Source organism: Primulina tabacum, chromosome 17 (genome assembly GCF_025594145.1).
Source record: "Primulina tabacum isolate GXHZ01 chromosome 17, ASM2559414v2, whole genome shotgun sequence".
Classification (NCBI taxonomy): Eukaryota; Viridiplantae; Streptophyta; class Magnoliopsida; order Lamiales; family Gesneriaceae; genus Primulina; species Primulina tabacum.
Window position 1 is genome coordinate 9,350,876 of NC_134566.1, and position 22,736 is coordinate 9,373,611.

Below are 22,736 nucleotides of genomic sequence, written 5' to 3' on the forward strand. Positions count from 1 at the left end.
ACATATGTAAATATAACAAATATCATAATTGTACAATAAAACACTATCATATGAATACATGAAAAATAAATTATTGTACATTTATATTCCACCGATATATTGTTCATTTTCAGAGAAATAATTTAGAAAATCTGCGGCATCAATATTATATCCCACCAACATATTGATCATTTCCAGAGAAATCACTCATAAAATCAGCAGCATCAAAATGAGTTGAATCACTCAACCGGTCACTGCGTTCAGTGAAGTTGATCTATTTTTCTTTCCCCTTTATCGATTCTTTATAGAGCTTGCAAAGGTGCTCGGGGGCTCGACAAATACGAGACCAATGTCCTGGATGGCATCTGAAACAAAAACTTTCAAATCTTTTCGAGTGATTTTCATTAACACTCATGTTCTCATGATGCCTTTTCAGTGGTTGGTTTGTGACGCCCTTTTGAGATGAGTTATAAAAATAAATATCTCGATTGTTTTCAAAACCACGGCCTCGACCACGGCCAATTCCACGTCCACGTCCACGACCTCGACCTCGACCTCGACCAAAACCTTGTCTTTGAATTTGATTTTGGTTTTCAAGTTTAAATTCATTTTTACTTATAACATTTACTTCAGGAAATGATGTTGATCCAGTGGGTCCGGACTGCTGATTTCTCATTAGCAGCTCGTTGTTCTTTTCCGCCACAAGAAGACATGCGATGAGTTCAGAATATCTCGCAAACCCACGCACTCTATATTGTTGCTGTAGAGTTATATTTGATGCGTGAAACGTGGAAAATGTTTTTTCAAGCATTTCCGATTCTGTAACCTCATGTCCACAAAATTTTAGCTGCGAGATTATTCGATACATCGCTGAATTGTAATCATTTACTTTCTTAAAATCTTGGAATCTTAACATATTACATTCATCACGGGCAGTCGGAAGTATAACTTTCCTTATATGTTCAAATCTTTATTTTAATCCTTTCCACAGAGCCATGGGATCTTTTAACATTTTAAACCTTCATCCAGATGTCGACGCAAAAATATTATAGCTTTTGCCTTTTTTTGTGATGAAGATATACCATTTTCTTTAATGGTCTCGCTTAGATCCAATGACTCAAGATGCATTTCTACATCAAGGGTCCATGGTATATAATTTTTCCCCGTAATATCAAGAGCAATGAATTTGAGCTTTGCCAAGTTTGTCATGGCGGTACTAAAAAAATTTACGATGCATTTTATTAGTTAATGAATATTGCAATACAAAGTAATGGATAAACAACAAGTACAAGCATTCGTAAAAATAAAGAAAAAACACGAGGAGGATATTCTCCAATAAATACAAGACTCGTGAGTATGATAACCAAAATAATTAAAAATATCCTTGAGAAAGCCATATTCTTTTTTCTTCGAAAATTTGATGAAGAATAATTTTTAGAGAAGAAGTGAAAGTTGGAGTGATTGAATGTGTTGGTGAGATCATATTTATAGGGCAAAAACTAGCCGTTTTGTTACCATTTATGACCGTTGGTGTACAAAAAAATAAATGTATGCATTTATATAATTTTATGGTAATAATATGATGTATATAATATTAGTCATGTTTAAATAATTATGTATATCATATCACATTATTATAATGCGGTGTCACAAGTTATTTTGTTTAAAAATCTTATAGGCTTTTATACTTGTCGTATCCCTTACCGGGAGTGTGGGATGTCGTCTTAACATCCTCCCAGGATTTATAACAAGTTTTTGAAAAATTTATTTTTATTATTTCTGAATAACATTATATTATATATTAAATAGATACACAATAAATAAATAAATAAACAGTAAAATAAATATTATTACTTTGTTACCTTTTTCTTCTGTTTTGGAGCTTGGAAAAATATGGAGGACTTTTAGAGCTTCGTGCTGATAACGTGTTATGAAAAAGTAAAAATTTATGATAAAAAGTAAAAATCTCAAACTCTCAAAATTATCAAACTACACACTTTATAATATTTTTCTCTCAACTCAATTGTCTCAAATCTTTACAAATGGAGATCTATTTATAGGATTTCTTTGGAAAACAATCCAAAAACAATTTCATCATTACACACCTAATTTTACCTAATTTTCAACATTCAACATTATAATTTTCAACACAAATATTTTTCACATTTTCAACAATAATAAAATTATTAGTCATTACTTTCCGTGCTGGTTGAAAACTATTGACTTACTAAAAAGTAGATTTATTTTTCCAAAAATTGTATTGAAATTTAATCATGTGGTGACGGAATAATGATGTCAATGTTGCGTAATGAAGAGTAAACCCTACATATTACAGAGGTGATCCCTCCACTACTTCGTCTCGTAGGATAAATCTGTAGTACCCACAAAAAAAAAAAAAAACAATATGCGTAGATATGTGCATAATTTCTATTATTTATTTTTAAATGGTTATTATTTTAAGAAATTGTTGATTTAATTGCATTTAAATCATTTACGTAATTTTTAAGGATTTTTAAATCGCGTATTTCAAATTTTAGATTTTTAGATATATACGCGAGACCGGACCGGAGATAGGAAATCGAAGATGAATTTTATGATCCAAAAATATTCCTAAATTTATTCCGAGCTAAGAAATAATTTATTTTAATAAAATCAAGTGGATTTAAGTCTATTTTAATTAATTAATCATCAATTTAATTGTAGGCTTCTTAATTCATCAAGATTATGCTTAATTAATCTTTTAATCAAGCTTATCTAACATAGGATTCTACTTAGCAAAACTTAAACAAATCCTACACCAATTGGAAAGACAACTCTCGGTCAATTTCACTCCACACAATCCCAACTTGACACCATTTAACTCCCCAAATAACAAAACAAAGGCCACCCATTCATCATGCATGTTTCCCCCCAACTTGACATTATGTTCAAACTCTTGTTATAACTTTTATATATTTTAAGTTATTGTTCAAAACATTATTCAGTTTCCGCTGCTATATTTATGTTAAACCGTTGGGTTATTTTACGAAAATTTTTATACGTTGCAAGTTTATTTATTTAAAGAGAAAATTTTTAATAATTCCGCAAAATTATGAATACGAAATACAGGTCATCACAAAATCACCTGAGAAAAAACAGAAATTTTGTATCCAGAGGCCCCCTTACATGGCGGGCAAGAATAACTTTGTTATGACCATGATACGATGAGTAATAATAGCTGATATATGGCTTCACCTTTTATAGAAATTGCATATATGAGACTAATCAGTAATGTCATGGAGTACGAAATATGTTTCATTGCTACTGGTAATTTGAAATATGTTTCTTGATATGAGATCCAAACTTGTTATTATGATATCATGCTTGTCACTACTTCAAATATTTGTTCTCTGCACCTTATGATTCAGCATTTTGAATATATATTTAAAGATTATATGTATATATTTTTATATGCTCAATCTGCCTCTATTTGCTGAGTATTTGCCCAAAAACTCACATTTTACAATCCCTCCCAAATTTGAGTGAAGAACAATTGAAAGATGAAGAGCAAGATCAGTTTTAAATTGATGATCGAGCTCCATTTTGTGAAAAAGAAGAAAAAAAATTTTATTTTGTTTATTATTGTACGCTTCCGCATTTTGTTTTAAATTGCTTTGTAAATGTTATTATTTATTTTGTGAAATAAATTGGATATTTGACGAGATTTATTGTTTTACGATGATATGATTTAAAAAATTGAGCCAAAAAAAAATAAAAAGCTTTGATAATAAAATATTTTTGAAGCTGTCGGTGAATATTCTTCTCTAAGCACCCATTGATATTGACGAGTTGACGACGATGTCATCTTTCGTGGAAGTGACGTATCTACAGTATATTCATGATGAAGGTTTTAACAAAAAATTTAGGCTCTGCTTGTTTCTATCTTTTGAAATTTTTATAAAAAATGTTAAAATTTGAAAATATTGTTATTTTATGGTATTTTCATTTCTTCTTAAGAAATTTATTTTACATATACTAAATAAATCATTATTTTTCAAGTTGATTTTGTACTCATTTTAAAAAGTTTTCTATTATTGTATTATAATCAAAATAATTTGGTAGTTTATTATTATTTTTTAGCGATTTTGATCTTTTGTTATTAAATTTCTCTTTTAGTATTACATATTTTAATATTTGAAATTTTAGTCACTTTTATAGAAAAATCTTTTCTACGCTGTGTTGTTGTCACATTAGTAACATGTAGAAAAAAAATTAATTTTTTTTAAAAAACAAATATAGTAGACTAAAACTAAAATATATTAGTATAAAAAACCAAATTCTCAAAAAACGAATGAGTATGTCTCTTGTGAGACGGTTTCACGAATTTTTATATGTGAGACGAGTCAACCCTACCAATGTTCACAATAAAAAGTAATACCCTTAGCATAAAAAAGTAATACTTTTTTATTGATGACCCAAATAAGATATTCGACCCACGAAATTGATCCGTAAGACGGTCTCACAAGAGTTTTTGTGAAAACGAATATACGTGACTAAAATTCATATTTCCTCGATATTTTACATAACAAGAAATATTTTAAATTATGATTGTTGAGATACTGCTGTCACAAAATTAATTTGCAGAATATCACATACATTGTACATGACCATCATCCAACATTGTCGAAATTTTAGGATGCATGACAAAATGATAATTCCATTCAATCACATGAAATTAAACACATTGTAATATTAATTAATAATAAAACGAGTCATAATATCTTGATTTAGATTCATTCATTTGATCCCTCTTCCTAGTTAATTAAAGAACAAAATACAACATAACACGAGCAAGTAACATCAATGACAGTCAGTCTTTTCGTGAATTTTAGAGAATGACTGTTTATGATGTTACAACGATATTTACGAAACCTAATATTAGTGACAGATTGGTCGGACTGGAAATCAAAAGCCTCCGCCAAGATCCGGCGGAGGAGCCCAGTAATCGACCCCTTTAATGTCGTTACCCATGTGTTGAGTGTAAGATATTGGAACCAAGCAAAGGCCTCTACTTCTCAAGTCCTTGGCTACTCTCCGGGCACCATTGGAGTCCTGCTTGTTAATTAATGATTTAAAAGAATAATATTAGTTTAAATGGAAGCAGTAATTCATATAGGGACAGAAATTTATTTAGTTTTTGAATATTTTCATACTGAATTATAATTACACCAAACCCCAAAACAAAGTTTAATTAATCAATTAATTATTATATTGTTTTATATTATATTCCCCGAAGAAGTAAAGTATGATATAGGATTAATTCCACTAAAAATATTGTTTAGTTGCAACTACTATATATTGCTTATGAGATATGGCTAATTTATAGTTAATGGGTTGTATGAAAATGTATTAATATATATATATATATATATATTTCTTAGACTATTTTCCCTATTATAAAAAATAACAAAAATTATGATTCCAAAATTAATTAAAGGGAAACAATTTATGGATCCAATAGAAGCATATCTTGCCATGTTCTTCGTGGAAAAAACTATTCCTTTCTTGAAACTGGAAATATATTTAATTTTCCTGAAAATTAAATTTACAGTAATTATTTTGGCTATAAAAATAGATAATTCGATGACATTCACATTTCCCAATATATCTATCCATTAACGTGTGTTAAAATTTTGGTCTTACATCGGAAAATGCGAAGCTAAAATTGCGCGTGTGCTGTTACTTACAGAATATTGTGCAGTATCTGCAGAGGCATAGCGCATGTATGGGCCGCTCAGTGCCTTCATTTAATTTTTAAAAAAAAATTAGACCAAAGGTGTTTTTTTTAAAAAAATAAAATAAAATACAATTATTGCGTATTTTATTACATAATATGAAGCATATAATTAGTTATTATTGAACATTTAGGAATAAAATTCAACTACTTTTTTTTAAAGAAAAATAATTCATCTCTATTCATTTCAGACCAAGTCTCTACTTTCCTTCCACTCTTTAAAGTACTAATTTGAATTTTCGTAAAACAAAATGGGAAAGGAAAATCAAGCAAGAATTTCAAAGGAAAAAAATAAAAAATATGTTTTATAAATATGAAATAAATTATATCATATATCATGAACTTCAACGATGTTATGAAGACAAATTTTATAGCAATGTATTTTGAAATGAGAGAGCGAAAAAAAATGAAAGAAAATTAATTTTAAATAATTATATTTCGAGTTAATTAATAACATCAAGGTGGTATTTAATTATGTTTAGAAGAATAATAAGGAATAAAGGAAATGACCTCAATTTGAGCTTGAAGGAATCTAATATGGCGGATGGCTTCTGTCAAGACAGAAGCAGTATCAGTCTGCAAAAGAGAAACATCCCATTACACCTTCAAAGCTATTTTTATCAAACTCTACTTTATAATTTTCAAAAGATGATTATGGATGCCAATTCACTTCTGGAAAAATTTAAATATATATTTGTTTTTTGTAATTTTAATTCATCGTACTATTAAATTTCACGTACGTATTCAAAGTCACAATATAACTATCGAGGAAAGATGACTGAAATTGTCAAAAACTGAAAATTACAGTACTAAAACTAAATGTGGTCTATTTTTAAGAAACAAACATATGGAACGAGCATTTTAATTTTCCCTTAATTTCATGCATTGTAATGAAATTTCGAAAAAGGGATAGTTATTCTTAAATTTTTTCATTCTTACAAATTATAATAAATCATATCCTATCAAAAAATTTGATGTTCATAAGTAGACCAATAGTTAATTAGAGTTCATAGGTTCGAATACCTTTCCGAAGGGGGAAACAATCTGGTGAAGAGCTGTAATTCTATCACCTAACTTTTCTTTTCTTACCTGCGCCATATAAACGTTGTGAAAATCATATGAAAAAATTATTTGAAATATAGTTTTTCGACGATTTATATTCGTTTATTTTCTAAATTAGTAATTAATACATTGCATATATGTTTATTATATGATCACTGGAAATATATATTATGAAAAACTATATTTTATAGTTACTTGATTTAATTTGTTAAAGTAAGATTCCTGACCTTCAAAGCTGGTTGAGGTGAAGACCGCTGAACCCTAGCCTTCTTTGGTACCCCACCATTCCCAATGCTGTTGCACTTTTAATCCAACAAAAAAATTATTAATGAAGAATATAAATCTGACCCCAAATTTTAGAATTTGATAAATAAATTTTCTAAACAAATTTTTTTAATGTTAGATGTTTTAAATATTTGGAGCGCAATTTTAACAAAGAATTCAAGTAATGATTGCATGCCAAGAAAACCAATAAAGTAACAATAATGAATCTTTGAAAATCAATAATTAAAGTGATCTCATCGTAGAAAATGATTAATTCCACATTCCCCTTTTTATTGTTTTAAAAAAATTCATGAATTTGAAATCCATTCCATTATTGATATCTCGAAACATCACTTACCTCAGACGAATGCTCCTGATTATGCAGATGGTTCTTCCGTTCGACGGCAGTCACCGTGGACTTTTCGACCGAGAAATTCAGCAGGCTGTGGCTCATATTTGTGGTACAAGAAGCGGGAGAAGAGACTGGCATGAGTTGATGCGGCCAACTAGAATTAATATTATTGGAGGGCTGAGATGATCTGTTGGCTTGAAATTGATGGTGATGATCATAATCTAAGTCGTAATCTTGCTTGATATCGACCCCAGAATTCCTAGTAAAACTTGGGTTCAGATTCAAAACTTGCAGGTCTTGATACAAATTCTCTTGCAGCTTCCTCTGTTGCTGAAAAAGACCCCCACCAAACGTGTTCTCTTCTTCATTAACTGCCAACCCGCCTCTGATAATAAATATTTACGTGTAAAATCGATGATTTTAGCAAAAAGAATGGCGTAAATGGTCTCAGGAAACTACAATCTGTATAGTTAATTATATATGTACTGTCAGCATGTATGTATATTGTATGTATTTGTGTGGATATACAAGATACATGGATGGAAAATTAAGAAGGCTGCTAAGATTCACATAAAAAGCTTTGACTGAATAAATTAAGAGATAAATTAATGAAGCAGAACAAGCAGTTGAATATATAAACAGGTAATGAAAAAAGTGTCCACAGAAGCTAAGAATTGAAGTTATAGATAGGTGTGATTATTAAACAACAGAATACCAATTTCATACACATATTTTATACTAAAACAATCTTACAAATTGGAATAAAGGGTTTGTGTCAGAATCATTTATCTGTGTGTGTGAAAAGACAAAGAACAAGAAGAAGAAATTTACAGAAGAAGTTGGCTCCATGACGGACCGCGAGCAGGGAAATCTTGGTGATGTTGAATATCAGATTCAAAAGGGTTTGGAGAAAGTGAAGGATTCGAACCAAATACAAATTGAGAAGAAAATTGTGGATGCATGCTATTCATGCTCCACCAATTAGGGTTTCCAGCCATCATTTGTCACACTAAAACCCCCAAAAAAAATAGTAAAAATTAAATAGAGATGAATTCTGCAACAAAAATCACTCTCAGCCCTTCACTTAATAAAACAAGAAAACAAAAATCCGTTGTCGTTTAGCGTTTTTCTTGTAGTGATCTCTCTCTTTTGTGGCAAGGTTTTCTCCCAAATTCATTTCTTGGATTTTTCAGACATTTCTTTTGTTTGTGAACCTAAATGAGCCTTTCTTGAAGCTTTCAGAACTTTGTTTGCTTTCCAGGAAGAGGCTGGTCAAGAAACCCCCTGTCTTTGTCAAGTAAGAGTATTTTATACTTGTGGGGGTTGAGTAAGCCTTTTGTTTGTTTCCATTCCCTCCTCCATCTTTACCTTTTTCTTTTGATTAACTAGTTCATATCCAGAAAAATAAAATAAATAATAATAATTACAATCATAATTTGTATTTTTGGTCCTTTGTAATTTTATTCTCTGTGATTTTGATCATCTATATCGTCGAGTTTCAGTCTTTAGTCTTATATATTTTGATTTTTAGTGTATTTTCTGACATAACGCTAATGTGATGTTGATGTATACGATATCTTATAAATTAGTTTGTGTATATTAATTGGTACATAATGCCATACCAAATGATCATAAGTAATTATTTCCATAAGTCACTATCGATCATTTAATATTTAGTACATAATAGGTAATATAATGGCTTATCGTGTGTATTCTGTCTTTTAATGTATTCATGCTTTAAACTTTATTACAAAAGTGGGACAAAAAAGCTGATGAGTAGCGTTTTCAGGCCAAAAGAAACCAATACTTAATCCTTATGGACATTATTTCCTTAAATCGGGGGTGGATTTTGCGAGAGACCTAGGTTAGAATTTGGGGTAGGAATGTTTTTAGGGTCGTAATTAAATTCTTATTATTTTATTATTATTATTTTTAAAATTGTGGATGATATATGCTAATTTTAATAAAATTGGGGACGGAGCCAGAAACTCAATTTAAAAGAAGCGAAAATGAAATCTTTTAGTTAGGGATGTAATCGAGTCGAGCCGAGCCGAACTCTTGAATGTTTGAGTTTGGTTCGTTTATAATCGAGCCGAGCTCGAGCTTTATTTAACGAATATATGCATGGCTCACGAGTTTATTCAAGCCTTTATCGAGCCTAAACAAGCTTCATAAATATGAATTATATATTTAAATTTTCATTAAATTAATTAAAAAATAAATTATATATTTAAAGAAAAATATATTATTCTTATTAAAATTTGTAAATTTATTATAATAAATAAATTTAATAAATTTTTCTATATATTTCATAAATAATATGCAAAATCAATAAATCAAATATCAAAACTATTATTTTTCATCTAAAAGATTACTCATGAACTTACCAACAAACATGTTCACGAGCTAACGAGCCGAATACTGTAAAGTTTGAGTTTTGTTTGTTTATCTTAACGAACCTCATTAAACGAGCTCAAACGAGCTTTTATCGAATTGAGCTTCGAATAGCTCACAAACGATTTGGTTCGTTTACATCCCCCTACTTTTAGTTATAAAAAAATATAAATATAAATTAGTAATTGATATGGATGCATATATAAAATGATAATCATTATTATATTTGAATATAACTTTAGCAAGAAGATTATTATAATTAAAATAATTATCTTAATTCAGTACAACCAAAAAAATAATGATTTCTAGATAAATTATCTAAAACTATATATGGGAAGCGTCAAAATTATAATTTAAAATTGTTAATGCTTAATTTGTAACATGTTTCATAGCAATCAAGCCTATGAAAATTGAAAGAAAAATTATTGTTATTATTATTACTACTACTACTATAATTATTATTATTTTTAAAATTTAATCAATATTAAATTACAAAAAAAATATATCCACAAAAATTAGAATATCTCATTGAGTAAGAATTTGTAAATATTGGGGCGGGGTATTGATACAATCCCATAGGTCTAGTTAAATGACAATTTATAATTTAAAATTGTTAATGCTTAATTTGTAACAATAAGAAAAATTTCTGTAAATGAAGAAAGCATTATTGTTTTGTGCAGAATAAATAATTGATGCCTTTATTGGAAAAATTGCGGATATATATATATATATATATCAAGTGCATGCTTGAATAAAAATTAAATGATTCCATATATAAACGAATTAATTATCTACCAGTTAACTTAATTATTTTACGTATAGTAATAATTAATTCAAACATGAGTTAGTTATATCTCAAATAGTATTTATCAACTAAACACATTAAGATTAAGTAAAAAACAATAAGTCTTTAAAAGATAGCTCACAGATTTTTTTCTATGAACTAGTTCATGATTATTATGAAAAATAATACTTTGGACATAATATTTTTTATGAATTGAATCGGGTCATAGATCTGTCTCAAAAAATCGAGCTGTGAGATAATCACATCAGTTTTTTTTTATGGAAAAAAATAGACATTGCGATTAAAATAAATTTTTTTTTTCCGGTTAAAATATATTTTTTAAATAAAAAAAAACATATAAAGTCTAATCTAAGGGTGACGCAGATGTAGAAAGAATTAAGTAAACCTCAACCATTGACCATTGTTATGCAATCGTATCTTTCTTTTGCAATATTTCCTTTTGTATATACTTCCAGCTCTTTTAGCTAAGATCCAAAATCCTCTCTAATTCTATAATTATAAAATCCCTATCTAAATAAATTAAGAAAACCTAAAAAAATACTTAAAATCTAGATAAAAGTATATATAAGTTGAAATAATTTCATTCATGCCGATACAATACCATACTGTTTTTTAATTAACTATGTAATTTCCAAGTCCATGTCAATTCATTAACAAGTTGACACCGTTAACACTAATATCGTAAGAAAATATAAATTGTTTCGCGAATATATTTAATATTACCCTCGATCCTCATAAACCAAGACTTCATCAAAAATTTTAGGAAAATTGCTATTTCGATCCTCTATGTTTGCCTCTTCTTTATTTTGATAATTTATATTGTCAAATTTTAGTATTAGTTATTCGTCTTATAATTGTTGACAAATTTAGCTATGTTTCCACGGGAGTGTTGATGTGATATTGAACACGTCGAAAAAATTATCAAAAGCGCAAAATACAAGATAACGTAACATCATGAAATTTGCAATTTTTCTAAATATTTTTACTATTAGGTAACATAACAAATCATAATTCGTTTGAAAGTTATCGTGTCTAATCGAGTAATCAAGATTAGCTTGACAGCAATTGGAGAAATTAAAAGCTTAGCTTTAGAGTTTTTTTATGTTGTTGGCAGTCATTTTCTTGTTGACATTTGAGTAAACAAACAACAAAATGTTGTTATGTATTCCCTTTTTATATTTAGGGAGAATAATCTTTAAGGATTAAAATATTAATTTACTTATTCCAATTTAAAAAGCCACCTAAACTTTGTTATTACTTTAATATATATTATTGTACTGTTTTCTTTACATTTAACCTATGATTAATTAATGTGCTATTGAACGGATATATAACATTCATCCACGTCTTCTCTGCTTCAAAAAAGTAAAAGTGTGACACATAATTTATCATCGCTATTTGGAAATATTAGGAAGTTGATTAAGTTCATTAAATAACTCAATCAGAATATTAGCTTTTCGATTTATAATTATTATTCAAGTTTATAAAAACTAATTTTTTGGTTACGCAACTTGCACTTTTTTCATTTTTGATTATGCTATCGTCAATTCACAGTCTTACACCGTTAACTTTTAATTTTTTTTATAAAAATATTGATTTTTCATTGAAATACTGACATGATATCAGCATGTGATACAATTATGGATGATTCTGGATGTAAGAAAGCTGCAAGAAGTTTAAAGAAACACTTCACGAACTTGTCTTGAGCACAAGAGAAACAACAACCGGTGGAGATTATATATATGCTAATTTTATTAAAATCGGGGACGGAGTCAAAAAATTCAATTTAGAAGAAGCAAAAATAAAATTTAGTTATAACTTTAGCAAGAAGGTTATTATAATTAAAAATAATTATCTTAATCAGTACAACCAAAAAAATAATGGTTTCTAGATAAATTATCTGAAACTATATATGGCCATCGTCAAAATTATAATTCAAAATTGTTAATGCTTAATTTGTATCATGTTTCATAACAATCAAGCCTATGAAAATCGAAAGAAAAAATTATTGTTATTATTATTTTAAAAAAATTAATAAATAATATATAAATTTAAATTACAGAAAAAAAATATATCCACAAAAATTAGAATAACTCATTGAGTAAGAATTTGTAAATATTGGGGCGAGGTGTTGATACAATCCCATAGGTGTAGTTAAGTAACAATCAGAAAAATTAAATGATTCCAGAAAAAACGAATTAATTATCTACCAGTTAAATTATTTATTTTACGTATACTAATAATTAATTCCAAACATGAGTTAGTTTATCTCATATAGTATTTATCAACCAAACACATTAAGATTAAGTAAAAAATAGTTTTTTTTAATAGACGGTCTCATAAATTTTTATCTATGATAAATTAAGAAAACCTAGAAAAACACTTAAAAGCTGGATAAATAGTATATATAAGTTGAAATTTCATTTGTACCGATACAATACAATACTATGTTCTAATTAACTAGGTAATTGCCATGTCCATATCAATCCATTAACAAGTTTTCAGGATCTGGTTGACACCGTTAACACTAATATCATAAGAAAATATAAATTTTTTCGCGAAATATAGTTAATACCTCCTCCGTCCTCATAAACCAAGACTTCATCAAATATTTTAGGAAAATTGTTGTTTTGATCCTATATGTTTGTCTCTTCTTTATTTCGTTAATCTATATTGTCAAGTTTTAGTATTATTTATTCATCTTATAATTTTTTACAATTTTAGTTATGTTTCCACGGGAGTGTTGATGTGTCACTGAACACGTCGAAAAAATTATCAAAATCACAAAACACAAAATAACGTTTCATGAAAATAATTTTCTGAATATTTTTACTATTAGGTCAAATCATAATTCATTTGAAAATTATCGTATCTGATCGAGTAATCAAGATTAGCTTGACAGCAATTGGAGAAAAGCTTAGCTTTTGAGTTTTTTTATGTTGTTGGCAGTCATTTTCTTGTTGATATTTGAGTAAACAAACAACAAAATGTTGTTGGTAAGGGAGAATAATATTTCAGGATTAAAATATTAATTTACTTATTTTAATTTAAAGAACCATCTAAACTTTGTTATTACTTTAATTTATTATTATTGTACTGTTTGCTTTATATTTAACCTATAATTAATGTGCTATTGAACGGATATGTAACATTCTTCCTCAAAAAAAGTAAAAATGTGACACACATTCTATGTCATCACTATTTGGAAATATTAGGAAGTTGATTAAGTTCATTAAATAACTCAAACAGACTATTAGCTTTTCGATTTCTAATTATTATTCAAGCGTACATAAATTAATTTTTTGGTCACGCAACTTGCATGTTTTCTCTTTTGGTTATGTTATCATCAATTTTGTGTCTCGATTGTACTTAAATGAATCTGAATTTTTTGTTAGTGTGAATGAATATGAAATTCTACATATTTCTCGTTAGTGTGAATGAATCTGAAATTTTTATACATATTGATTTTAACGGCGTGCAAACATATGCCGTGGATGTGGTTATCCACGATGTGTGATGCGTGCTGTCGAAGCTTGTATCCACGACGTGCTGAGCGCGCTGTGGATTCTTGTATCTACGGCGTGCAATGCGCGCTGTCAATTCCTAAATCTACGACGTTCGATGTGCGCTGTGGATTTCTATATCTACGACGTGCGATGCGCGGTGTGGATTCTTGTATCCACGGCGTGCGGTGCGTGCTGTCGATTCCTATATCCACGACATGTGCGCACTGTCAATATTATTATTAGCAGCGGGCATTGTTCGCTGTCAATATTTCTGACTTTCAACGGCTTTTAACTACGAAGCGTGCGCTGTGTGCTGCGAAAAGCCAATTTGCATGCTGCGAAAATTCATTTTTGTTGTAGTGATTAACTTGTACTTTTATAAAATTTTAGTAATTTTACATTTGAGCAATGACATTATATCATCATGTGATGCAATCACGTATGATTCTAGATGTAAAGAAGCACCTAAGAAGGCATGTGATTCATTAGAATTGCAATTACAAGAGGAAAAACAAGAAGTTCAAAGAAACCTTTCATGAACTCGTCTTGAGCACAAGAGAAGCACTTACGTGCATGGTTTAGAGGAATTATGGGTTTGGCATGCATGGCAATCAAATTGGAGGCTCAAATGGTTGTATTTTCAATACTATTCAAGTTCAAGATGATCAAGTGAATTATGGTGAATAGATCACGTGCATGCATTGCATGCATGGTTCCGAGTGGATAAGACGTGGAATACTCACTACAAGAAAATACTGAATACACAACACTTAAAAGAAAACGGTTTTAAATATATATTAAAGTAAAATTTTGTGTGTGTGTATATAAGATAATTGAAACGTCATCCTTTATATATAATTAAGTCGTTGCCCGTGGAAATTTTTCTCGAAGTCTTCGCTTTAATCAAAATAACGATGTCTACTTTTTTGGTTAATAATTGTTCGGAGATAAACTTTTAAAAAAATTTATTAGCCAAATAAACATTTATTAATTGGTGATATGATTTCAATGTGCGATAAATATTAGAGCAATCGAAATAATTTGGAAGAGACATGATTAATCAGCTTGCGTACGTGCTATTTTTGTAAATCTGAAATTATATATATTTAAAAGCTATTAATATTGTAGAATTCCATATATATAAATTAAAATCTTTCTATAATTACCATTACTAGTTCATGATTCTGATTAATGAACTTAAAAAAATTACAGTCAGTGATGGATCTAAAATGATTAGTTTAATATAGATAGAAACACCTCAAAATGATTTTAATTTTTTTTATTAAAATGTGATTAACTGACCTCTCACAAATCAAAATTTTTAAATTCGAAGACGACGATATTGTCAATTTTAGTTATCATTTAATTAACAGAAGATTGGCTGAAGTTCAGCTCTGACCAGCATGGATGGTTCATGATTTGTATGTATTTGATTCAGAATATCATGATTATGAAAAATCAATCTGGTAAAAAAAGTGTTTTAGGAAGGCATTATTGGTGTGAAAGAATCGAATAAAGTAGTTAGCATCACAGAGAATGAATTTAATTGATTTTAATTATTTTATGATTAGTAAATAGTAGGAGTGGAATAATAATTATTTTAATGGCCGATTCACTCATTATTAAGAAAATGAAACTGACAAATATTATTGTTGTTTATCAATAGTATTATTATTGTTATTGCAAAATTTATGATTGTTTTATAATTTTATTTTTTAAAAAAAAAACAGAAAAATAAAAAAGTGACCCAGTTAAAACCAAGAAGAAAATGGGACATGTAACACATGTTTGGTCACGAAGAGAATTTCTATTTTCTAATAATGGACATGTTACTCACATTGGTCAAATAAAGTTTCTTCTCTCCCATGATTTGGATTTGGATTTGAATCTCATTTCTTTTCAACCTATTAATTTACTCAAAGTCGACACTAAATATATCTCAAAAAACATAAAATTTGCAATACAAACTAAGTAGGAAGCGAAAAGTTGATATGAAATACATACGAACAGGTGAAAAATAATCAATCGAAAAATATAAAATATTTCACAGGCAAATTAGTCACTTTTCAATGAATTTAGTTGCCGACCACTGCGTCCCATCTAGGGGTGCAAACTAGTCAAATCGATCTCAATTATCATAGTATTCGAGCTCAAACTCGATAGAGTATTCATTTTTCACACTCAAGCTCAACTCGTGAAAATATCAGGTTTTTCAAGCTTGATAAACCTTTGAAGCATAATATTAGAGTTTACTGACAAAAATACTCTTAATTTTTTTTTAAGAGTTTCACAAGCTACTCGAATAGAAAAATTAAAACTGAAACTCAACTCGATCTCAATCAAATCAAGCTCAAGTCCGAATACCCATCATCACTTTCAATACCACTGGAGACAAAACTATAGAAGAATGTAAACAAAAAAGACAGGTATTTCTTGAAAACCACATTTATCATCGGAAGAGGCCATGCTAATATAACTAGTGATACTCATGGGGTATCTGGTTAATACAAATAGGTTGCGGAATTTAACCCGATTCCATAATTTCATCACGCATCATTTCATTTAACTTGAATTTGATTCTCAATTATTTAAAGAATATGGACATCCCCTATATTCATTTCACGCCAAACCAATGAAACAGAACACAGAGAAGCTACTGGAAACTGTAGCATTACCCCTGTGGATACTCAACTAAGAACCAAGGAACAACTAACAATAAATATTTGCGGCATTACCACGAACTGAAGGACATCTAAAGAACCACAAACATCTATGACAACAGTACCTGATATCGTCAACTAATTCAAAATTACAAGCACTTGAAACCAATCCGATCCCCCAAATTCAACGGTATCATGTTTCAGGCTCAGATACCTGAAGATACACCATTTGAGTGTATCCATTGAACACAGAATTATCAAATTGAGACAAGCCAAGCCTCTTAAATAACCCATATCTACCATCTTCGATGATTGGAGTAGATGCACGAGCTGGATCATACCTTGTTTGATGGGTTAGTGAAGGACCAGCAACGGGAGGAAGCTCCCAGTAAACATCGAGCACTGACTCAACAAATCTGCTGTTCTCAAAATGTTCAGCATAAGTAATTGGCTTGTTGCTATGGTTAAAATCATCCCGCATATGCCCTCTTACGCCCCACCAGGCTTCTCCAGGTCCACAGAGCTCGTCTATATCAACTGCTTTGTCCCAGAATTTTTTCCTTCTGAATCTTATCCTGGCTTCATCGCTATCTTTGAAACAGCTATGTCCGCCACCTGGATAGACAGACAGATTATACAGTGACTGTGGTAAACAGAAAAGGTAGCAAATAAACTGATTGAGAATTTGTGATTAACGAAATGAATGGTTTGACTGTTCAAGGAAAATGGAGAAAGAACATGCAAGCTTCACTCTTTCATATACTCATACAACTACCATATTCAACTGATCAAGATATTCACAGCCTAAGAGGAAACGAATATTGTAACTTCAAAAGGAAAATAATTTTGTGGCATGGTTAATGAATATTTCAAAGAGAATCAAACCTTAACATTACAAGCTCTGCCATTTTTTGGCTACTCTTTAATTAATCATTAACCCTGCCACAAAATTATTTTCCTTTTGAAGCTCTGCCATTTTTTGGCTACTCTTTGCTTGGTTGAATTGATTAGAAAAAGTTGTTAGCCAGTAAAACTGTCCATTATGCACCCTTTCACTGTCAAATTATTGAATGATTTGGACAGCATACATGATAAACTGAAAACCTCGAAATCGATCTGAAACCGGAAAGTTCAGCTTGGTTAGCAGTTTGAAAATTACAATCCGGGAGACTGAAACCAAACTATATACATCATAGGCGGTTTAAAGCAAACTGATCCGAACCCAAACTTAAATTAAAAAAAAAAAACTGAAAACAACAAACAAAACCGCGATATTTTTCCTTAACTTATGCTGTTTTGTCTCAAAACTATGTTGTTTCTCTTTATGTGTGTGCAAATATGGAATTTATACAGACTTTCTAAATTTATTTGAACTAGTTTATATCATTATAGACAATAGTCCTGTTATTATCCGCTTCATAATATCATCTTATTTCTCGAAGAAAATAAAAATTTTACGTTCTCAACCGAAATTAAACCACGTGCTTTGGTTCAGCCATGGTTTGGAAAAACTCTTAAACTGAATTTGACAGTTTTGACTTTAAAGAAAATGAAACTGTCCAACTCGAACGGTGTACACTCTTAGATTTGGTAATCACTTAGTGATTTTGCATAAAAGACCAATCTATCCATGATTTTCTGCTCTACAATGCACCACGACTCAATACACGCAATCAGGTTTATGACTTGTTTCTAGCTTTACGAGAAAGTATCACTTGCCCATATAAATGTTGTTAAAATTGTTCTTTCAGTTTCATGTACTCTTCAAATATGAAAGTCAAGTGGAAACCAAAAACCATCATCTGTTTCAGAAATATAAGTAAAAGGAAAAATGCATCGGAAAGCCCCGGTAGGGATGCCCTCTCTTGGAGAACACTGAGCAGATAAATCTAACATAATAGCAATATAGAATACAAGGCAATTCAAAATCAACAGACAGATCTTGCATCGCAGGCAAGGATTCAGAGTGACCAACATCAACAGGCTATGAAATAGAAAACAACATACCGCTTATGTAAAATTGATCACATATCTGCCTGAAGGAATAATGGTCCCCAGTTCCAGTATCATAGTTGTCCTCAAAAACTAGATGTTTGAAGCCAGCTTTAAGTGCTAGCTTTAATCTACCATCAAAGAATAAAACCATAACAAAAAGGATACTTAGAGTTCCATGGAGAGGAACCTGTAAATTTTATGAAGATTTACCTTTTTAGTTCATTTTGATGGTCATCAAAGAAGATCAAAACCCGGCTGAGATCTTTTATTCTGTGTTTCTTTATCACTCTTGCCCAATCCATGCTCCCAAAATCAACAAAGTCCTTTCCAGCAAAATATGTGCAATTTCCATCAACATAAGCAGGTCCTTTCTTAAGATACTTTTCTGGATGACGAGGTGAAAGTGACACAATAGGTGTATCCGGCATCGCTTGCCTTAAAACCCACGTAGAATGTCCCTTAAAAGCTCCACTTTCAATCATCAAGTCAGGCTTAAGCCATTGTGTGATAAACCAAAGTCCAAAACTATGGTCAAATCCCATCCCATACATGTTGTTCTTTATAGGTCGGGTCTCGTATATTGGCACAAACTCCTCAAGAGCTTTGAGTAAATCCTTGGACGTCCATTCAACAGTTTTTCCATGTTTCGATCTGCCTTTAGACAAGGATAGTTAAATAGGTAACAGGTATAAACTCAGATGACCTTTTTTTCTACCAAATGACAAAATTTAGAAACTAACTCACAAAACACAATGACTTCTTATTGCACTGCATGGAAATATGAATCTAAATGATTCTCGAATATTTGGTGAAGAATTAATGTTCCCATCAGTAATTGCATAGGAAATCTCAGCATCTCGATTCACTAAAGGTAAAGTTGATACAGGATTGAGTGTCCGGCGTGTTATAAAAAATCACAGGAGTCACAGATGATGTTACTCAAACACCGACCGAATATAGCATAATTGTTCATCCCAGCAATTTCATTTCGGAAAGACTTCCACTTCAATAAATCAACTTCTCAAAAATCGAACTCTTTATAGAAGAGGCAGACCGGGAAATTTAGTTGAGTGTACAATATGAGGATTATTTAGCTGCTTTCTACACAAACTCAACTTTTTTAGCTAACTTAAGCTTCAGATCTCTCAATCATCACCCATGCTCAAAAAACAAAACAGAGAATATAATCAAGCATGGAAATCTGAATCCACATGCAATGTAATCGATAATTACAAACATAAACGAGTAAGAATAATTTTATTTATTCGCATTTGGAAATAAAAATTCTAAAACCCTAATATTTCAAAACAAATAAAGGAAAATTGCAAATGCTGCGGTTTACTTACACCAGGGAACGCCAAGAGATCCGAAATCCGATTCGAGCCCATCGAACCCGAAGAATCTCAACCGCGACGTGTGATCGGATGAGGAGACTGAGATGCAGACCAAATCACGCGTATGGTATATGAAAGAAGAGATAATCAAGATACTAAGCCCGATTATGAAAATGGGCCAGATGTACCCAGTTCGGGCCAGGTAACTACCGATCCGCGTAGCGACTGACATGTGCTTCCGCGTCTTGGAGTCGTCCCCGGTTTCCTCGCCGCCACCTGTCTTCGCCGGCATGCGGCGTTCGCCTTGTAGAAAGTACTCTGTCTAGCATTTTGAAATATGAACGGACACCCACAGCATTACCGAGACGAACACTTCACTGGGCTACACACAGCACAGCAGGATTTGGATTGCTTCGTGAAAAATTCCCCATAAATTCGGTTTAATCTCATATAGCTTCCAACGGACAACTAATTTGTTTAAAATACAAAATATTACCCTTTTTTTAGCCAAATGAAATATTCGTTTACTCATATAGCTTCCAACGGACAACTAATTTGTTTAAAATACAAAATAGTTACTCTGCAAAATGCGACTGTATGTGTACAGTCTTTTTTAGTATTATCGATGAACTAAAGTGAAATTTGATAAATTATAGAGATATTAAATTGATATTTGAATTGTTTAAATAAAAAAAATAAAAATAAAAGTGTGTTGAAATTTAAAACAAAAAAACAAAAGTATAATATTAGTATCATATAAGGGTAAAGTTGGAAGAAAAAATTAGTGTCTTTCCTAAGTGGTTACTGTTATGTCCTCAACTTTAATAAAATAGAATAGATATATAAGTTTATTTGTATTTTTTAAAATCATTTAAGAAATTCATTGAAAATGTAAGTTTTAAAAAGAAATTTTTCGTTTTACCTTATTTAATTAGTTATTTTAATTTGATATAAAAACATACTGAAAATAATTAATGTGTTTATAAATAGGCAAAAATTTGTGTGAGACAGTCTCACGGGTCGTATTTTATGAGACGGATATTTTATTTGGGTCATCCATGAAAAAATATTACTTTTTATGCTAATAGTATTACTTTTTATCGTGAATATCGGTAGGTTGACCTGCTCAAAGATAAAGATTCGTAAGACCGTCTCACAAGAGACTCACTCTTATAAATATGAGTAGAAAAGTAAAAGTTAGAGAAAATAATATTAAGTCAAAAACTTATATGAGACGGTCTCACGGGTTGTATTTTGTGAGACGGATCTCTTATTTGGGTTATCTATTAAAAAATATTACTTTTTATGCTAAGAGTATTGCTTTTCATTGTGAATATCGGTATGATTGACCCGTCTCACAGATAAATATTCGTGAGATCATCTCACAAGAGATCTACTCTAATATTAAATGCAGACAATGAACTATATATCTAAGAATTATTGAAATATAAATATATCATTTTATATTTGAGATTGAAGGAATATTGTCTCAGTTACAGGATCATTTCTATGTGTCAAATTTAAGTTTTAGCTCGTAATTTTTTCCCTTCTAATTTTAGTTTTTTTTCGACACAACGCTAATATGTACAGTGACACATCATCACTCCTGATTAAAAATGAGTAAAATTGTTAAAAAATTGCAAATACAATACTAATATTGAAATTTCAGAACTTAAAGGACCAAAATCATAAACAAGCAAACATATAAAATCAAAATTGTAATTTCTCCTATTTTATATCACAATGTACGTATATTACTTGCATATTTTGACAATGATTTTTTCAGCCCTTTTTTTTTATGGAAAATACTAGTTAATGGACAATAACTAAAGGATCTAGATAAACGACGGCACCTTAATTAATGAATCGAACATGCAAGCTAGCTAAATAAAAATAGCAAGCGGCAGTTTGTTGTAGTTCATCTGGTATCAATGTTTTAAATTTGAGACGAATTATCGAGTTTTAAATTCAATGTAATAAACATTTTCGCAAGCTTAAAAAACGAACTAGAACAACAACTTGTCAATTAACCTTGGCATTCCTCCGATTACCCGTGGGCTTTCGAGCAAAATCAATCATCGGCATGGGACAAGGATTACCGGGCCGCAATCCCACCTTCAAAATACTGGTGGTCTTCCTTTCTCAGAAGTAGCCGGACGGTGCGACAGATTAAACGAAGGCAAATAAGGATGCCGATTATAATCAGTACTGAGAACACATAGGATTTCACAGAAGTGGGCTTGCAGCCAAACATAATTCCCTGACATGCCATTGGTGGATAGGATGAGATTAAAGATCGAACAAAAAATGATTATCTTGGGATTCAGACATGATTTGGGGTCATAGATTAAGACCAAGAAATACATTAAATTCTTAATGCTGACTAACATTCTTTGATATTACATTTGATCTAAATTATGTTCCATACAAAAAATAAACTAAATTTGGTGGATGAACGAATACGAAAAAAAATCATTGATAAAAATATGATGTAACTGAATGATAAATATTGTAATGATTTTAGCTTACTTTGTGTCATGTGAACATAGCTTGATTGCTCTAACTTTTTAAGTTTGATTTACAATATAACTCAAGTCTTTTAAATTGTACTA

The 22,736-nt window shown here is 30.3% G+C and overlaps 2 protein-coding genes across 6 annotated transcripts; both read right to left on the reverse strand.

Moving 5' to 3' along the window:
• Positions 1–4,688: 4,688 nt before the first annotated feature.
• Positions 4,689–8,749, reverse strand: LOC142532061 (uncharacterized). 3 transcript variants are annotated; one of them, XM_075638373.1, is made up of 8 exons: positions 8,262–8,749; positions 7,437–7,815; positions 7,042–7,116; positions 6,776–6,841; positions 6,263–6,328; positions 5,706–5,759; positions 5,488–5,529; positions 4,689–5,070 (listed from the first exon to the last, which is right to left on the reverse strand). In XM_075638373.1, exons 1-8 carry the CDS (start codon positions 8,429–8,431, stop codon positions 4,924–4,926), a joined length of 999 nt encoding a protein of 332 aa, XP_075494488.1. In that variant the 5' UTR covers positions 8,432–8,749; the 3' UTR covers positions 4,689–4,923. The 3 variants fall into 3 exon arrangements, with proteins under 3 accessions (XP_075494488.1, XP_075494490.1, XP_075494491.1); XM_075638375.1 differs by lacking the exon at positions 5,488–5,529 and having other exon boundaries at positions 8,262–8,748; XM_075638376.1 differs by lacking the exons at positions 5,488–5,529; positions 5,706–5,759 and having other exon boundaries at positions 8,262–8,748.
• Positions 8,750–16,768: 8,019 nt separating this feature from the next.
• LOC142531742 (uncharacterized) lies at positions 16,769–20,589 on the reverse strand. Of its 3 annotated transcripts, none has more exons than XM_075637993.1 (5): positions 20,335–20,589; positions 20,137–20,223; positions 19,001–19,441; positions 18,803–18,918; positions 16,769–17,410 (listed from the first exon to the last, which is right to left on the reverse strand). In XM_075637993.1, exons 1-5 carry the CDS (start codon positions 20,451–20,453, stop codon positions 16,989–16,991), a joined length of 1,185 nt encoding a protein of 394 aa, XP_075494108.1. In that variant the 5' UTR covers positions 20,454–20,589; the 3' UTR covers positions 16,769–16,988. The 3 variants fall into 3 exon arrangements, with proteins under 3 accessions (XP_075494108.1, XP_075494109.1, XP_075494107.1); XM_075637994.1 differs by having other exon boundaries at positions 19,001–19,445; positions 20,335–20,588; XM_075637992.1 differs by having other exon boundaries at positions 19,001–19,445; positions 20,137–20,587.
• Between the last annotated feature and the right edge of the window lie 2,147 nt (positions 20,590–22,736).

What these genes read in the sequence shown, in the direction of transcription:
- LOC142532061 (XM_075638373.1), bottom strand. Translation starts at nt 8,431, where the DNA reads ATGATGGCTGGAAACCCTAATTGGTGGAGCATGAATAGCATGCATCCA. An exon ending in TTGTTTCCCCCTTCGGAAAG is followed by an intron (nt 6,329 to 6,775) that starts GTATTCGAACCT and finishes TCTCTTTTGCAG; the next exon opens with ACTGATACTGCTTCTGTCTT. An exon ending in TCCTTCAAGCTCAAATTGAG is followed by an intron (nt 5,760 to 6,262) that starts GTCATTTCCTTT and finishes AATTAAATGAAG; the next exon opens with GCACTGAGCGGCCCATACAT.
- LOC142531742 (XM_075637992.1), bottom strand. Translation starts at nt 20,416, where the DNA reads ATGCCGGCGAAGACAGGTGGCGGCGAGGAAACCGGGGACGACTCCAAG. An exon ending in ATCTCTTGGCGTTCCCTGGT is followed by an intron (nt 19,446 to 20,136) that starts GTAAGTAAACCG and finishes CCTTGTCTAAAG; the next exon opens with GCAGATCGAAACATGGAAAA. An exon ending in CATCAAAATGAACTAAAAAG is followed by an intron (nt 18,919 to 19,000) that starts GTAAATCTTCAT and finishes CTTTGATGGTAG; the next exon opens with ATTAAAGCTAGCACTTAAAG.